The following is a 15,697-nucleotide window of genomic DNA, read 5'->3' as shown; positions in this document are numbered from 1 at the left end:
CCGCAGCCCGCAGCGCCCTCGGGCGCGCGCCCTGGGGTCTCGGGGCGCCGGCACCCGGGTGCGGGTCTAGGGCGCCCCGCGGCCGCGACCATCCCTCCGCGGCCGCCCAGCGCCCCCCGCGCGGCGCCCCGCTCCGGCCCGGCGGCGCCTGCTCACCTCCGCCCGGGAGCGCCCGCCCCCGCGGCCCCCGAGCCCCTCACATGGCGCCGGGAGCCGAGAGCCGGGGTCCGCGCTGCTCCGGCCGCCCAGGCCCCGCCGCAGCCCCCGCCCGCCCGGTCCTAGCGCCGCCGCGCGCCGCCCGGGCCCAGGCCTGAGAGTGGGCGGAGCCTCGAGCTGCGAGTGGCTCCGCCCCACGGCGGCGCCGGAGGGGAAGGGTGAGAGGGGGCAGACCCCGGTCTGCCTGCGGCCACGTGAGCGCTTCAGTCGCGCGCCTGGACAGCCCTAGTGACCACGGCACTAACAAACACCTTCCGGAGCCCTGTAGTGTAAACCGGGACCGCTTCTCTCCTAACCAGCACCAGCACCCCGGACGGGGAAACTGAGTCCCGGAGCACACTGGGCATAGACTCGAGTTTCTCCCTGGGCTCTGCCACCTCGGGCCTCCAGCTCCCTTCCCTGAGATTTGAACCCAGTAGCACTCATCGAACTCGGGGTTCGCGCTGGAATTCAACTGCTGCTGTTAGCGTTGCAGCATTGATACGTTTCCCCTCCGTCCTTGCCTCCCGAAAACCAGGAGAATAAGGATAAAATGTTACTTCTTATAGTTGCTTGGGTATTCATTACATCAGGTTATGGGACAGTAAAAAACAAAACTTAAGTAGCCATTGTAGGGGACTAGCTAAATAAACAGGCACACCCTTCCCAAGTGCACTAGGAGGCTGTTAAAAACGAAGTGTGCTGCCAGGAAAGGATGGCCGTTTACAGGATACTTAAAAGAAGAAAGCTAGTTTCAAGAGCTGCATCTTGTATAATCACTTGGAAAAACAAAGTTAAAATTTCCAGTCCACACCTAGGTATATGTGCCCTGGAGAAGAAATTCCAACAAAGTCCATAGAAGCACTGCTTGTAAGAATACAGAAGTAGAAACAGCTCAAATATCCACCCACAGGAGGCCGGAAATGTTTTTACATTCACGCTAAGGAACATTATACAGCAGGGGAAATGAATGAGTTACAGTTACAGATGAATCTTAGAGACAAGAGGAGTGAAAAGATAAATGTGGGAAGAGGAATATAACTACAGTATTCTTCAGGCCTCAAGTAGGCAGCAGCCCACCTCTTAGTAGCCAGAGACAAGAGAGCTTTTGTCTATCACAGTGATTCAACTTTTAAACACAAAAAGTCAAAAACAGTTCTAGAGCCAGGTGGGGTGGCAAGAGCTTGGGTTCCCAGTGACTCTGGAGTCTGAGGCAGGGGGATTATGAATTTGAGACCAGCCTGGGTAACTTGCCAAAACCCTGTCTTTCAAATAGGAAGGGCTAGGTTGGGGACATAGCTCAGTTGGTAGAGTGCTTGCCTCACATGCACAAAGCCACGGGTTCAATCCCCGGCATCACCAAAACAAAACAAAGAAGAAGAAGAAGAAGAAGAAGAAGTGCTATAGCTGGGCGCAGTGATGAATACCTGTAATCCCAGCAGCTCTGGAGCCTGAAGCAGGAGGATCAAGAATTCAGTCAGTCTCAGCAATTTATCAAGGCCCTAAGCAACTCAGTGAGTCCTTATCTCTAAATTAAATACAAAAAGGTTGGGGATGTGACTCTGGTTTAGTGCCCCTGACTTCAATCTCCAGTATTTAAAAAAAAAAAAAAAAAAGGAAGAGATGCTGATGTAAGTTCAGTGGTAGAATGCACAAATTCAATCCCAGTACAAAAAAAAAGAAAAAAGAAAAGAAAAGCAGAGGATTGAGCCCAGAACCTCTCTACCACTGAGCTACAACCCCAGCCTGTTGAGACAGGATCTAAATTGCCCAGGTTGACTTTGACCTTGAACTTGTGATTCTCCTTCCTCAGCTTCCAGAGTTGCTGTGATTTCAGGCCTGCACCACATTCCCTGCTAAAACTGTATCTTTCTTTCTTTTTTTTTTTTTTGTGTGTGTGTGCTGAGGATTGAACCCATAAAACTGTATATTTCTAAAACTGAACTACATATATAGTATCCTTTTTTTCCTTTTCCTTCCTTCCTGTTTTCAGATAATAATAATAATAATAATAATAATAATAATAATAATAATAATAAATGACCCATATACGATGTTTGGGAAGGGTCCACACAGACTACAGAGTGGAGGTGCATCCAGAGGGGAATGTGCTACCTTCACTTTAGCTTCATAAACGTTTAGGTTGTTTGCACTGGTAAGTTTATGACACCTTGTTTTAAATTAAAAGTCAGTTGGAGCTGGAGGGGGGAATATTCAGCCTCAAGCTGTAAAAGCACCGCCTTGGAAGCGACTTGGGAGGCTCAGGAATGGGGTGGTCTGACGGTAGACCCGAGCTTCCTGCTTCCCTGGTGCCCACCTCCTAGCTCCCTGAGCCACAGTCCCTTCCCCACCCCGTCCCTCTCAGGCTGCATGACTCCACCCTGCCAGCCCAAGAACGGAAGCCACAAAGCAGGGCCGGGCAGTCAGGCGAGAGTAGCCTGGTGCATTTGCTGGGTTTCCTAGCCCAGGGCCACTCCGCAGGTCAACGGCTGAACCACAGGTGGAAGCCTGCAGTCCCCTGCCTTGTCCCTAACCCAGGCTGGGACCCTCGGAATAGAAGGGGTGCTTCAGCTCAGCCCTGGGACGAAATTCAGACCTGGAGCTCCCCCATGAGGCCTGTTGTGGCCCGGGCCCAGGGTTATTTCAGGAGGCTGAAATTCAAGGTGGGCTTCCTTCCTTGGCCCCCACAAGAACCACCACCTCGATAATAAGAATAAGGAGGATGGGAAAAGGAGCCCTCCTGTTGGTTGGCTGCCCACTCTGCTAAGCCCTGTGCAAACACACCTCACGAAATCCCTAAATAAACTATGACATGGGCACTGCTGTTCCTTCCACTCTCCAGAAAAAAAGAGGCTCGAGATCCTGCTGGTCTTCATCTAGGCCTAATACCCACAGAGTTGTTCTGCACCCAAGCCCGAGAGACCCGGGACCCCCACATCAGGGCCTCCTAGATGGGTGTCGTGAACAGTCCTGGGGTCCTCCCTGCCCTGCCCAGAGCAGCTCCTCTCTGCAGTTCCTACCCTATTCTCTGAAGGAGCTGGCCCTGGGGAGCAACCTTTCCTGCCCCAAAAATGGGGGAGGGGGTCCTAACCCATCCACTTCCTGCCTCTTAGCAAAGTTTTGGTTTTCTTTTTGCAGTGCTGGGGGTGGAGCCAAGGCCTTGTGCATGCTAGACATATGCAGTGAGTTGCATCCCCAGCCCCTCTTAACAAACTGTGCCCTTGAGATTTTTCCCTTCCATGATATTCTGGAAAGAGTCCTAAGAAATCTCCTCACTTGCCACCCCAGTTTCCAGTTTACAAAAACCAAAACTAAGATCCAGAGAGCGTATAGGACTTTTTCAAGATTCCTCAGCAGGACCTGCACAGAGGTCTTCGGGAGCTAGGACTGGGGACTCCCTTGGCAGAGGAGCCCACAGGAGGGCCTCTGGACATGAGGTCTGAGAGAACAGTTGGCAGGTGGGCACCTGGATACAGGGCTGACCATAAGCAAGTGCTCCCAAAACCTGGCACAGTGGCCTGGGATGGGGAAGTACCTGGTTCTTCCCAGACATGGCCTGCTGTGGTCAGACAGGCGCAGAAGACCCCGGACACCAGTGCCCACTGTACACAGAAGGCCTGGTCTCTCTCACACACCTGGGCAGACAAAGCTGGAGCAGGAGCTCCCGGCCTGGCCCCAGGCCTCTTAGGAGGCCTCAGGCTGTGAGGCTCTCCAGGCTCAAGACCAGGTTCAGGTGCAAGTCGACAGGTCCCTAGCAAGTCTGCTGAGGGGCAAAGGATCTAAGGTGTGGACAGAAGCAGAGGTCCAAAATAGGGACTCGTGCCTAGGTGTCCCCCTACTCCTTAGGGATGTGGGGCGGCTCCTGCCCCCACCCCCGCCACTTACCTTCCAGCAGCCACAGGGTCTGCAGTGATGAAGGAAGGGGCTCCTCAGTTTCATTTTCAGAGAGCCTTCAGCAGACCCCCGACAGAGGCCAGACCTGTCAGGGGCCATCTTCACATGCCCGAAGGAAGTGATTCTCGCTCTCTCCTACCAGAGAACCACCCCAGGAAGACACTATTTGAACCAACCCAACAGTAAACACCCCACCCAGGGGAAGGGCAGGACACAGGAGCCTGTGTGCTCTGGGTCAGCCCTGGGAGCATGGAGGTGGAAAAGGAGGCAGTCACCCAGAGAGTGAGAGAACACTGAGTTCCAATCCCATCAGAACCAGCGGCAGCCTGGGCCTTAGGCACCTAGGATGAGGCCATGAGCGGGGAGATCACTCATGGGGTAGAGATGCTGCTGTCCCTCTGTCACCACCAAGGCAGGTCAAAGCCAGCTGAGGGAGGACAACCCCATTTAAATGACAGCCCCCAGCCAGGCACAATGGTGCATGTCTGTAATCCCAGTGACTCAGGAGGCTGAGGCAGGAGGATCACAAGTTTGAGGCCAGTCTTAGCAACTCAACAAGACCCTGTCTCAAAATTAAAAAAAAAAAAAAAAAAAAAACTTACTAAAAAAGACTAGGAATATGGCTCAGTGAGTGGAAAGTGCCCTGGGTTCAATCACCAGTACCAAAACAAGAATCCTACACATCAAGTACTATGTTCTAAGCCCCAGGGGCCGGGGTAGGAGTACAGCTCAATGGGAAAGTGCTTCCTAACATGCACAAGGCCCTGGGTTCAGTCCTCTGGCCCCCAAACAAACAACCCACAAACAATAAGCCCCAGGGGCAGTTCAATGTCTGAGCTCTACAATCTGGTGAGATTAGGCATTTTAATACCTTTTATAGATGATGAAAGGGCCCCAGCAGGAAATGGAGGCAGAATGATGGGCCTGGAAATCCCCACAGCCCCAGCCACACCCTCCCCCCTTCCCCGCCCCCAGTGTTTCATCCCACCCTCACCTCTACCCTGCACCTGCTTGGGGACCTTCACCACTTCCTGGCCAGGGGATATGGTTATGTTACCAGCCTGTTCCCAGCTCAGGGCCCCCTTCCTCTTCCCACCCATGCGAAGCCTTCTGGGCTTGCCTGGCACTGGGGGTGGGGGGGGAGAGGGTGCCAAGGTTGTGGGGCAGAGCCAGGCCTCCAGCGTCTCCCAAGAAGGCAGGGGTTGGGGGAGATGCATGGGGTCACCTTCAGCTCTTGGCATGACTGGGGATATCACTTGTGGGTTCCAATGCAAAATGAAGATATAAGGCCCCTTGGGTAAAAAATTACCAAGAATTTCAAGTTGGCAACAGCAGGGATTAAGCTAGGCTAAGTATGGGCTCTGGGTGACTGTGTGGGTCCCATCTAAGAGGGGCCTGATCCCTGGATCTGAGAGCTGGCACCCCAGGGCTCCATCCTTTAGTTTCCTGGTCTCCCTATGATGTAAGGGGCAGGCCAAGCCCTTGGGGGCTCCTCCCAGCCCCTGGTACAGGCCATGGCCTTGGGCCTAGTTCTCAGGCCTGACTGCATCTTGGCCCAGCCATTCCCTGGCTGTCTGGCTTCAGCCACGTGGCGGCCTCATCCGTGAAGCAGGTAAAACCCAGCCACCTCCAGGAGTGGCTTCATACCCCCACTGACGGCTGGTTGCGGGTGGGTCTGCTGTTCCCACTTCACAGCTTCGGAAAGTGAAGCTCAAGGGCGGAAAGGCCCCAACCTCAGGCCAGACCCAGCCTCACTTCTGGGCAGCTCCCCACTGCTGCCTGCTTTTCTGTTCCACAAAGGGACAAGACTAGACTTAATAGGGAATTTAAGTGGCAGAATCGCTGGAATTTGACCCACGGGCCAGGCCAGGAAGGCAACACAGGGTGGAGACATTTCCTTCCCACCTTGGGTCCTCTCTGGCCCTGGCTTTGCCCCTGCAGAGCAGGGGTCCCAAAGAGGCCTTTGACCTGGAGCCAGCTTCCCAGGCCAACATAGTCATGGGGCCAGACACTGAGGAGACCTGGCCGGGGGGACAGGGACAGGACTGCTAGCAGACACACACAGGCAGCCCAGCTAGCTGTGAGCCTAGGAGGGCCACGGACAGGAGCAGCCCCCAAGGGCACAGCTTAGGGGATTTCATCATGGAGAGAAGCCCCAGACCCCACCCCAGACACATCACCACAAGAGACAGGGTCCAGAAAACACATTTACCCGTACGCTCCAGAGAGGCCCTGGCAAGCACTGCCCAAAGGCCTCTGCACCAAGAAACCCCAGGCTGCTGGCTGCCTCAATAGGTCCACCAGCCCAAGAATGTGGCACCATAGGCAGCTGGGGTGGGTAAAGGAAGGACCAGGACTGGCATAAGGTCATGATGCTGGTGAGTGAGGGGGCCACTGGCCCCAGGGCAAAGGACACTTGAGAGACCTGGTGGTGGGATGAACCCCAAAATGAAGACATGGATTCCTCAGGAATGGGGGTGGGAGAGAAAGCTCCTCCCCTTCCCCCTCAAGTCATGAGACAAGAGATGGCTCCAAGTATCCCCAGGCCAGGGTAGGAAGGATCCCTAGGTGCACTGGCATGTGGCAGGAGGCAAGAGTCATAAATCAAATGTTCTTGATGGAGTGTGGTGGCCTGGGATGGGACGCAGGCCTTCGGAGGCATGACAGCCAGCCAGCCGGCACCGGGGACTACTGGGGCTGCCAGGACGGGTGGGCAAACACAATGGGCCTCTTCTTGGCCCAGCGAGAGAACACGGCCTTCTCGGTGATGAAGCGGTGGGCACTCCGGGGCGCCTGCTCATGCGCCAGGTACATCTGACACTCGTCCAGCCGGCCCTTCTCGAAGTAGTGGTAAGGCACCGAGGGGTGGCTCTTCTCTCTGTGGGGTGGGGAAGGAGGCCCGTGTGGGACAGGCATGGGGAACCAGAACTGCCTGCCTCCCGTGACCACTCCTCCCTAGGTGTTGTGGGCCCACGGAGACCCAGGCCTGGTCCCAGGGGAGCCCACCCCAGATAGGGGAGGAGCAGGGCAGCTCATGGAACCCAAAGGCCAGGATTCAAAGCCCCAGGATGCCTCTTACAAGCTGAGCGACTCTGGGTCACAAATACACCTTGTGAATCTCAACAGCCCATCTGCAAAATGGAGATGGGGACACCCATCTTCCAGGACAAGGTGCCGATCAAAGGATGAAGACAGCAAAGCGCTCTGCTGGTGCTGGGCTCACAGGTGGGGCCAGAGGCGCAGTGCGGCCAGCCCCGCACACCCACCTGCCCAGGGGCACTGTGCAGGCCAGCAGTCGGGCCAGGGCCTTGGCAGGGGCACTTGGACTTCTGTCGTTCCCCCCTCATGCTCAACAAACAAATCCCAAAGAGAACAGAGGGAGAATACCCTTCCTGAGCTCATCAGTGATGGTGACATTGAAATAGAGTAATGTAACAGTGCTATCCAACACTACTATAATCTGTCTCAGAACTTAATATTATGATGTTAAAACTATCAAGAATAGAAACTTGCCTGTGACATATGGCTGATACACATTATATAACATATATACACATATTATACTGTTTGTGGTGGGGCTGGGGTTTGAACCCAGGATATCACCCATGCTCAGCAAGGGTTCCACCTCTATTTTCTCAATTTTATACCTGAATAGGTGGAAGCTCTGGGAGAGGCGGAACAGCCCGAGGCTACACTGGCAGCTGGGATCAGTGTCCACCCTGTCCAGAGGCTGCCCTGAGGCCTGAGGCCCTGGGGTGTCTGTGTCTTGGACACCCATTATGAAGCCCCCACAGCTCCTAGGCCTTCTGCAGGGGCCCAGAGTCCTCCCTGCTCCCTTCCCACCCAGGCCAGCTGCTCTGACCTGCAGTAGCTGTCGCTGACCATCCCGTAGACCACGATCTCCTCACACAGCTCCAGGGCCAGGATCATGGTGAACCAGCCGGTGCTGAGAAAGGAGCCAGACTGCCTCCTGGGGGGGCGGGAGCACTGTCAGCTGGCCCCTCCGACACCCATACACTCAGAGCGGCAGCACTGTTACCCCCCCAGCCAAGGGCCACGCACCTCGACCTCTAGAGAGGCCCAGGAAAGGGCAGAGCCAGCCTGAGGCCAGCAGTGGGCAGAGGACAAGGCTGAACAAACCCAGGTCTGTTCAACCTCACCACCCAAGCTGGGCCTGAGCAAACCCAGGATGATGGTCCGCTCATCTAGAGGCTCAGGCTGGGGAGACAGCAGGGGGCAGCAGAGCATGGTGGGTAAAAGTGGAGGAGAAACAGTCCATACAGACTTATGCTGCCCATGATGCAAATGAGCTGAGGACAGGTGGCGCAAGGACTGAATTTACTGGCGGGGGAGGTGCAAGGAGGAGACCAGCAAGGGGCCACTGCAAAGGCAGGAAAGGATGGTGGCCTGGGTCAAGGTCATACCCAAGGGCGTGGGAGGAGATTAAAGAGCCAAATATAGTGGCAGGGGGCAGCATGAGGTGACTCAGAGGCAAAGCCCAAGTTTCTAGCTGAACCACTGGAGGCCAACAGCTCCATTTCCTAAGCTGAGCTGGGGGAGTCACAAGGGTTCTTCTGGGTGATGGACAAAATGAGATTTTGGATGCAGAGTGCTTAGCCAGGTGCATGAAGATGGCTTGTATTACTGTAACTGGTACATTCATTATCTGGAAGGAAGCTCAGAGATCAACTTAGACCTCAGAACATCCCCTCCAGAGGGCAGCAGCACCCCTAACATCTCTCCAGCCAATGTCTCCATCAAATGTCCCCAAGCTCCAGTGCCTCTCACTACCACTGGCTTCTGGATCTGGATGAACATTTGATGACTGACAGCTCCTGCACCTCCCGCCCCCCATCAGAGGGCAGGACTAGACTGCCCCCATCATGGCTCACCCCCCCACACACAGGCAAGAGGAAGGCAGGCCCAGGCTCACCGGTTCTTGCCGGTCTCATCTTGAAAGATCTGGTCGCAGTACGCCATCATGCGCTCGGTGAAGGTGTATATCTGCAGGCCCGGGTACATCCTGGTGAGCTGCAGCAGTGTGCGGTAGGTGCGGCCCCCCAGGGCCCGGTCCATGTGCTTGCCTTGGCCCCAAACCACATACAGAGTGTCGCGGGCCTGCTGGAAATAGTGCGAGTAGTTGCGCAACAGCAGTGGCACGCTCGTGTGCGAGATCACGCGCAGGGTGCTGCGCCGGCCCACATCCACTTCAAAGCCGGTGGTGGGCGCCTGGTTCATGCGCAGTACACACTCGGCCCCGTCGATCTGGGCACCCAAGCCCGAGCCGAGCATCTGGCCGGAGCTGGACACCACCGCACAGCTGCGGCAAGGCTCATGGATGAGCGGCTGTAGGTGGAGGTAGAGAAAAAGCGGGAGGTTCAGACACAGGGCTTCCTGCACCTGCTACTCCCCCAGCCCAAGGACTGCTCTAAACCCCTCTGGCAGGCTAGGCAAATGAAGTGACTTTCCCAGGGTCACACTGACAGCAAGTGACTGAGCTAAGATTCCACATTCAGAGTCCCAGGATCAGCCATATCTGTCTCTGTTGCTGTTCTTAATGTCCTAAAGTCCATATATCAGGAGTGCCTTATTAGGATTACAGGAGCAAATATTTATAGAGCAATAGAACAGTCTCTGGCGCAGACTGGATGTCATATAAAGTGTTAAGTAAACATGAACCTCAGTTCTTCAGAATCACTCTTGGGTCCTCTTCCCTGCCTGAATCGACCCACATGGTATCCAGTTTATAAGTAAAAGAAGTCTTCAATGCCCACCAGCTCTGGGAATCCTGGTTCCACCCCTTCCTGGCTGTGGGGCCTCAGGCAAGCCTCTGGCCTCAATTTCCTCATCTCTAAAATGGGGATGAAAACACCTAATTGACCCTCTTGTGAACAGGACTGGAAAATGCCTAGAGGAAACAAGCTGGGAATGCAGATGAAGGAAGAAGTAAGGACAGCTGGCCGGAGTGGGAGTGGGGAGTGGGAGTAGGGACGGATGCCGAAGGCTGAAAATATTTTGTAATGTGTAAATCCCTGCCCCAAACTCATGGAGGGTATTATATTTTTGCATGTGAAAGCCAATGATCCTCTGTTAAACTTCTGGAAATCAAGGTGGGGGTGTAGCTCAGTGGTAAAAGACCTGCCAGGTGTGCAAGAAAAAACTCATGAAAAGCAGCCCAGAGAGGGCTACAAAGGGGCTTGTGAGGGGCTGAGGTTGTGGCTTAGTGGTAGTGCGCTCACCTGGCACACGTGAGGCACTGGGTTCACCTCAGCACCACATAAAAATAAAATAAAGATACAATTAAAAAATAAATATTGTGAGAGTGAGAGAGCTGAGTATTATGGCGTCTGTCATCCCGGTGACTCGGGAGGCTGAGACAGGAGGATTGCAAGTTCAAGGCCTGCCTCTGCAATTTAGAGAGGCCCTCAGCAATTTAGCAAGACCCTGTCTCAAAATAAAAAAAAATAAAGGACTGGGGATGTAGTTCAGTGGTAGTACACCCCTGGTTCAATCCCCAGCACCTCAAAAAAAGGAGGTGCTGGGGAAGCTGGGGGGGGTGACAGAAAGTTTCTATGTCACTATGGTTGTTACTACATTCCTTTATACATTTGTCAAAACTTATTGAATTTTACACTTTAAAACTGGTTAATTTTGTTGTATGGGATTACATATCTCAATAAAGTTGATAAAGAATTTTTTTTTAGTGATTTGCACTAGACCCAAGTCAGAGCTCAGCCACAAGCCTGGAGATATTCATGAGGGTCAAGGGACAGGTCTCCCAGAAAAGGGCCTGCACTTCCCCAGTTCCTCCATGCCTTTCTGGGGGACCTGGGTTTAAAGAGCCATATAAAGGACATGGGAACATTAATTCCAGTCAATAAAAGACACACTGTTGAATCCTACTTGGGGAAATTTTATATTTGACGAGGTATTGATTTGAAGACCTGTAGGCCCATTTTCTGTAGCACAATGATAAAGGACATGGTTTTCTTACTCTTCCCTCAGTGTGGGCTTGTCCTGACTGTCCTGATTTTAGGGCATTCTTCCTCAAAGGGTCTTTAAAAATTTTTAAATTTCTAACATATAAAAAATGCCCTTTTCCTGGGCGCAGTGGCGCACACCTGTCATCCCAGCAGCCTGGGAAGCTGAGACAGGAGGATTGTTCAAAGCCATCCTCAGCAAAACCAAGGCACTAAGCAGCTCAGTGAGACCCTGTCTTTAAATAAAATACAAAATAGGACTGGGCATGTGGCTTAGTGGTGGAGTGCCCCTGAGTTCAATCCCTGGTAACCTGCCACCCCCACCCCCCAAACAGCCCTTTTGACATTCAAAATCTGGACTTCCCATTTCTCTTAAGAAAAACAGAGAACTGGATGCAGTGGTGCATGCCTGTAATCCCAGCAACTCAGGAGGCTGAGGCACGAGGATCATAAATTCCCGTCCAGCCTGGGAAACTTATCGAGGACTAAAGTGATTTGGGAGACACTGACTCAAAATAAAAAGTAAGCCAGGTGTGGTGGCCCATGCCTATAATCCCAACAGCTCCGGAGGCTGAAGCAGGAGGCCCTAAGCAACTTAGTGAGACCCTCTCTCTGAATAAAAAATAAGAAGGGCTGGGGATGTGGCTCAGTGGTAAGGCACCCCTGGGTTCAATCCCTAGCATCAACCCCCAACCCCACCCCAAACACAAAGAAGGAAATGAAACAGAGAATCTGGCTTCCCTGGGTCAAGTCCCCGTGAGGGTGTAAATGTCTGAAATGACTTTGGCCGCCATGATGGTAAATGGGACAGCATCTACCCAGCCTACCCCAGCATTTATCTCACCTGGCTACTCCTGGGGAACCCAAGACCTTAAACCTACCAGTTACCTTGTTTCTTCAACAACAACAAAAAATACTTGGGATTGAATCAGGGGTGCTTAACCACTGAGCCACACGCCCAGCCCTCTTTTATTTAGAGACAGGGTCTCAATGAGTTGCTTAGGGATTAGGGCCTTGCTAAGTTGCTGAGGCTGGCTTTGAACTCTTTTTTTTTTTTTTTTTTTTTTTTTTTTTTTAAAGAAAGAGTGAGAGAGAGAGAGATTGGGAGAGAGAGAGAGAATTTTTTTTTTTAATATTTATTTTTAGTATTTGGCGGACACAACATCTTTGTCTGTATGTGGTTTTGAGGATCGAACCCGGGCCGCACGCATGCCAGGCAAGCGAGCTACCGCTTGAGCCACATCCCCAGCCCTGGCTTTGAACTCTTGATGCTCCTACTCTGGATCCTCCTGCCTCAGCCTCCCCACTGGGATTATAGGCGTGTGCCACTGTGCCCAGCATCAAATATTTTTTTTTTTTAAATGCCTTTTCTTTTCCTTTCCTTTTTTTGCAGCAGCAGGCTGTATCCCGGGATCCGCATATCCCAGGCGGTGCTCTCCTGTGGAGCCACGCCCTCAGCCCTCCTCAGATATTTACCTGGACCTGTTCTGTACACTGGGCATCATCCTGTTGGATCTCACAGCATCCCCACAAAGGTAGGAAGTGTCACCATCATCTTTTACGGGTGAGGGTGCTACTGAGACTCAGCGGGATGGGGACCTGAAACACAGCTCCAAGCCAGGGTTCCTGAGCATACCCTCCCCCAACACACCAAGAGCCACCAGACTCAGGACCACAAATCAGCACAGGATATCTTTGGGCAGGATGAGAAACCTACCACATGGGGCCTCTGAAATCAGGGCAAGGCGTGTGAAATGCCCTGAATCTTGCCAAACAGAGCAAGCGTGGGGAGGTGGGCACCACAGGCAGGGGCCACGTTGCCTTGTCACCCCTGAGCCCAGTGTCCCTGCCCCCCCCAGAGAGGGAGCCCTGGGGTTGGACCTATCTTTACCTGTGTCATCTCTATTCTCAGCCATCATCGGCATCAGGCTAGACACACTGCATGGGCCAAGTACATGCTTGTTGAGTGGCAAGTGTGCAGACAGATATATTGAAGGTGTGCAGACTGCACGTACCACAGCATGCAAGGCCCATGTCTGGCTCCCCTACCGGACTGCAGCACCAGCGGGCAGCCACCCTATCGGATGTGACTTTTCATCCCAGCATCCAGCTGGGAGCAGCCGGGCAATATGTGCTTACTAAAGCCCATTTCCTCTTGGAACTTGGGGCTCAGAGGGTGAAGTGGCTGGCCAAGAGCACACGGTTGGTGAGCAGAAGAGCCAAGCTCAGGGTCCAGGCTGGCCTGGCACAAGCCTGGCTCTCCCTGTTCCCAGAGTTAGGGGCACCCTGGCAGCCTCAGCCAGACCTGCCCCAACATGTTGCCTGCCTGACTCACCTTCCCATCTGGCACGCTGCTATAGCCACTGAAATGCAGGGGCCCCGGCACCGTGGGCCTGGAGCTCAGAGGTGGGAGGCGGTCCTCCAGGCAGGTTGTCAGGCAGAGGGGCAGGCAGGCCCAGCAGCACAAGAGGACGTAGACAGCAGAGAAGACCAAGGAGCATAGGATGATGAGCAGAAGGCGATCCTGGGGAGACAGTGGTCATGGGGAATGGCAGGGTACTTGGGCCTCCCAGATCTAAACCCCACTTCAACAGCCCCGAGAATTCCCAGTCTCTATGAACCAGGCCTTCCTCAGAGGTGCCAGGTTCTGGGCACATGAAGCCATGGAAATAACTTTAGCATCCTATTCTTAGATAAGGAAACCAATTTGGGTTGAAGATAGAACTCAAGTTCAAGGCCACACAGCAAAGAGGCAGCAGAGTGCAGGTGGGGGGCACTTCAAGTTTCAACCTGATTCTTGGGTGCACTGTGCAGCCTTGGGTATGAGTCTCCATCCCTCTGGCCCAAGGTGGCCTTCGTGGCTCCATGCCATCCCCACCCCCATCTGACTCAGGGGGCAACCCCCTAGCTGATGATCAGGCTGGGGATCAGTAGTCCAGGTGGCAGAGGGGGACTTCAGAGAAACACTACTCAAGAAATGCTTTCAGTACTTGGAGAGCTGCTGCCCGGACACTCCACCCCTAGAAACCCAGTGCCAGAGGCTATTTGAACCAGGAAGTCCTTCCAGCCCTCTAATCTAGCCTGGTCTGGGGCCAGCCCTGTTGGCCCACTCAGTGAAAGCCCCCTTGAAGCCTTCCAGGAGCTGCTGCCTGGTGGGGACAGGATCCTCCAACTGCCACTGTGTGCTGGCCCATCCTGGTCAACATGTGTCTCCCGGCTCTCATTTTCCAGGCCCTATGCCACCCCTCACAAAGCAGCTGCTGGTTCTCTCTGGAAAGCAGAGTGGGAAAGCAGCCCCTGTCAGCCCCCAGGCACATCCTGCCAGAGGTCTACCCTTTCTTTTCTGCCCAAAGTCACATCAGTTTCTAAAAATAAATCTCCTCTGCGGCCAGCTGTTCAGGGGATAGGGTTTAGTCTGTGAGGGTTCAGGCTCTGCCGAGCACCTGGCCCCCTGTTCACAAGGGACCAAAGACCCAGAGACCTTGACTCACTCAGTTTGGCAGCTGAGCTTAACATCCCCATCACTCAGGTCTCTCCCCACAACCAGGTACCCCCATTAAAGAGAGGGCAGCAGACCTGAACTTTCCCACACCAGCTCACTCGTGGGTGGACCCCATGTGGGTGACCATGTAGTACTATTACCTCCATTTTATGGGCAAGGAGAGCAAGATACTGAAACCAAAAAAAAGGGATGTCATTTGCCTGGGTCACACCATCTCCAAGAGCAGAGCTGGGCTCTGAGGCCAGTCATCCTTCTCCTCTGCTCAGGAACAGTGTGGTCAGAGTCACCACCAGGGTCTGGGGTGTGGCTTAGTGGCAGAGGCTTAGTCCTTGGTGTGCCCAAGACCCTGGTCCAATCCTGAGCACCTTCTCCAAAAGTGACCATCATTCTTGGCATGGGAAAGCTGCTGAGGCTACTCTGTGGCAAGGTACCTCAAGTCCCCAGGAGCCCTTCCAAGCCACTTACCCGAGCCTTCATACTGTCACTGGCTGTCAGCAGTCGGGAGGCTGCTGTCTCCAGGGCTTGGGCTGGAAAGGGGTGTGAGCCCGGCACCTGCCAAGACCCAGAAACTCAGAACAGGGAAGGGATAGTGGACAGGGTCCCGAGAAACTGAGGCAGAAGAGGGTCCAGGCCGGGGTCAAGGCAAATGAAGTTGAGGTATCAAATGCCTTAAAGTCTAAAAATCGGACCTCAGCGTCCCACCCTAAAGGAGCTAGAATCCGAGACCTTCGAGAGACCTCCCACCAAGCCAATCTCCAGTGTGCAGATGAGGAAGGAGAGGCAGCGAGGAGATGCTCCCAACTCAAGGTCACCCATCAGGTCCGAGGCACATGGAGTCAGGAGCTGAATTCCTGCCCATCCATCCTACCTCCCCACCCGGGGACGACGGAGAGGCCTGGGACCGGCACGACTGGGACTTCCACCCCTCAAGATTCCCCGCCCCCTCCCCCGGCCGAGCGCTAACCGGGCGGGCAGTTTAGGGCGCTCCGGAGGCTCCCGGTTCGGTGCTCGCAGATCCATGTCCCGCGGGCCGGGCCGGCCGGGCTGGAAGCCGGGGCCCCAGGCGGAGGCGGCGCCGCGGCCCCAGCTCCTGGAGGCTGGGAGCCCAACCAGCGCGGCCGGGGCG

The 15,697-nt window shown here is 54.2% G+C and overlaps 2 protein-coding genes and 1 long non-coding RNA gene across 7 annotated transcripts in view; 1 reads left to right on the top strand and 2 right to left on the bottom strand.

Annotated features, from left to right (window-relative positions):
- Nucleotides 1-279, bottom strand: part of St6galnac6 (ST6 N-acetylgalactosaminide alpha-2,6-sialyltransferase 6) — a 13,007-nt gene extending 12,728 nt beyond the window's left edge. For 4 of the 5 annotated variants that reach the window (XM_076845420.2, XM_076845422.2, XM_076845425.1 and 1 more), the window contains exon 1: nt 157-279. The gene's annotated coding sequence lies outside the window, so the exon portion shown is untranslated. The remainder of the gene's footprint in view (nt 1-156) is intronic. The other variant, XM_076845421.2, reaches the window with a different exon arrangement.
- The window catches only part of LOC143392290 (uncharacterized), a 14,274-nt gene extending 1,213 nt beyond the window's left edge, over nt 1-13,061 (top strand). The window contains exons 2-3 of the long non-coding RNA XR_013090343.1: nt 12,463-12,604; nt 12,982-13,061. This is a non-coding gene — a long non-coding RNA (uncharacterized LOC143392290). The remainder of the gene's footprint in view (nt 1-12,462; nt 12,605-12,981) is intronic.
- On the bottom strand, nt 6,284-15,697 carry St6galnac4 (ST6 N-acetylgalactosaminide alpha-2,6-sialyltransferase 4). The gene is made up of 6 exons (XM_076845427.2): nt 15,536-15,697; nt 15,037-15,123; nt 13,405-13,593; nt 9,023-9,435; nt 7,952-8,059; nt 6,284-6,967 (listed from the first exon to the last, which is right to left on the bottom strand). Exons 2-6 carry the CDS (start codon nt 15,046-15,048, stop codon nt 6,778-6,780), a joined length of 912 nt encoding a protein of 303 aa, XP_076701542.1. The 5' UTR covers nt 15,049-15,123; nt 15,536-15,697; the 3' UTR covers nt 6,284-6,777.

This window comes from Callospermophilus lateralis, chromosome 2 (assembly GCF_048772815.1).
Source record: "Callospermophilus lateralis isolate mCalLat2 chromosome 2, mCalLat2.hap1, whole genome shotgun sequence".
Classification (NCBI taxonomy): Eukaryota; Metazoa; Chordata; class Mammalia; order Rodentia; family Sciuridae; genus Callospermophilus; species Callospermophilus lateralis.
The sequence above is the reverse complement of the archived record's forward strand: the minus strand, read 5'-3'. Positions and strand labels throughout refer to the sequence as shown.

Coding starts and splice junctions, on each gene's coding strand:
- St6galnac4 (XM_076845427.2), bottom strand. Junction 9,436..13,404: donor GCAGCGTGCCAGATGGGAAG/GTGAGTCAGGCA, acceptor CTCCACCTACAG/CCGCTCATCCATGAGCCTTG. Junction 8,060..9,022: donor GATGAGACCGGCAAGAACCG/GTGAGCCTGGGC, acceptor CCGCCCCCCCAG/GAGGCAGTCTGGCTCCTTTC.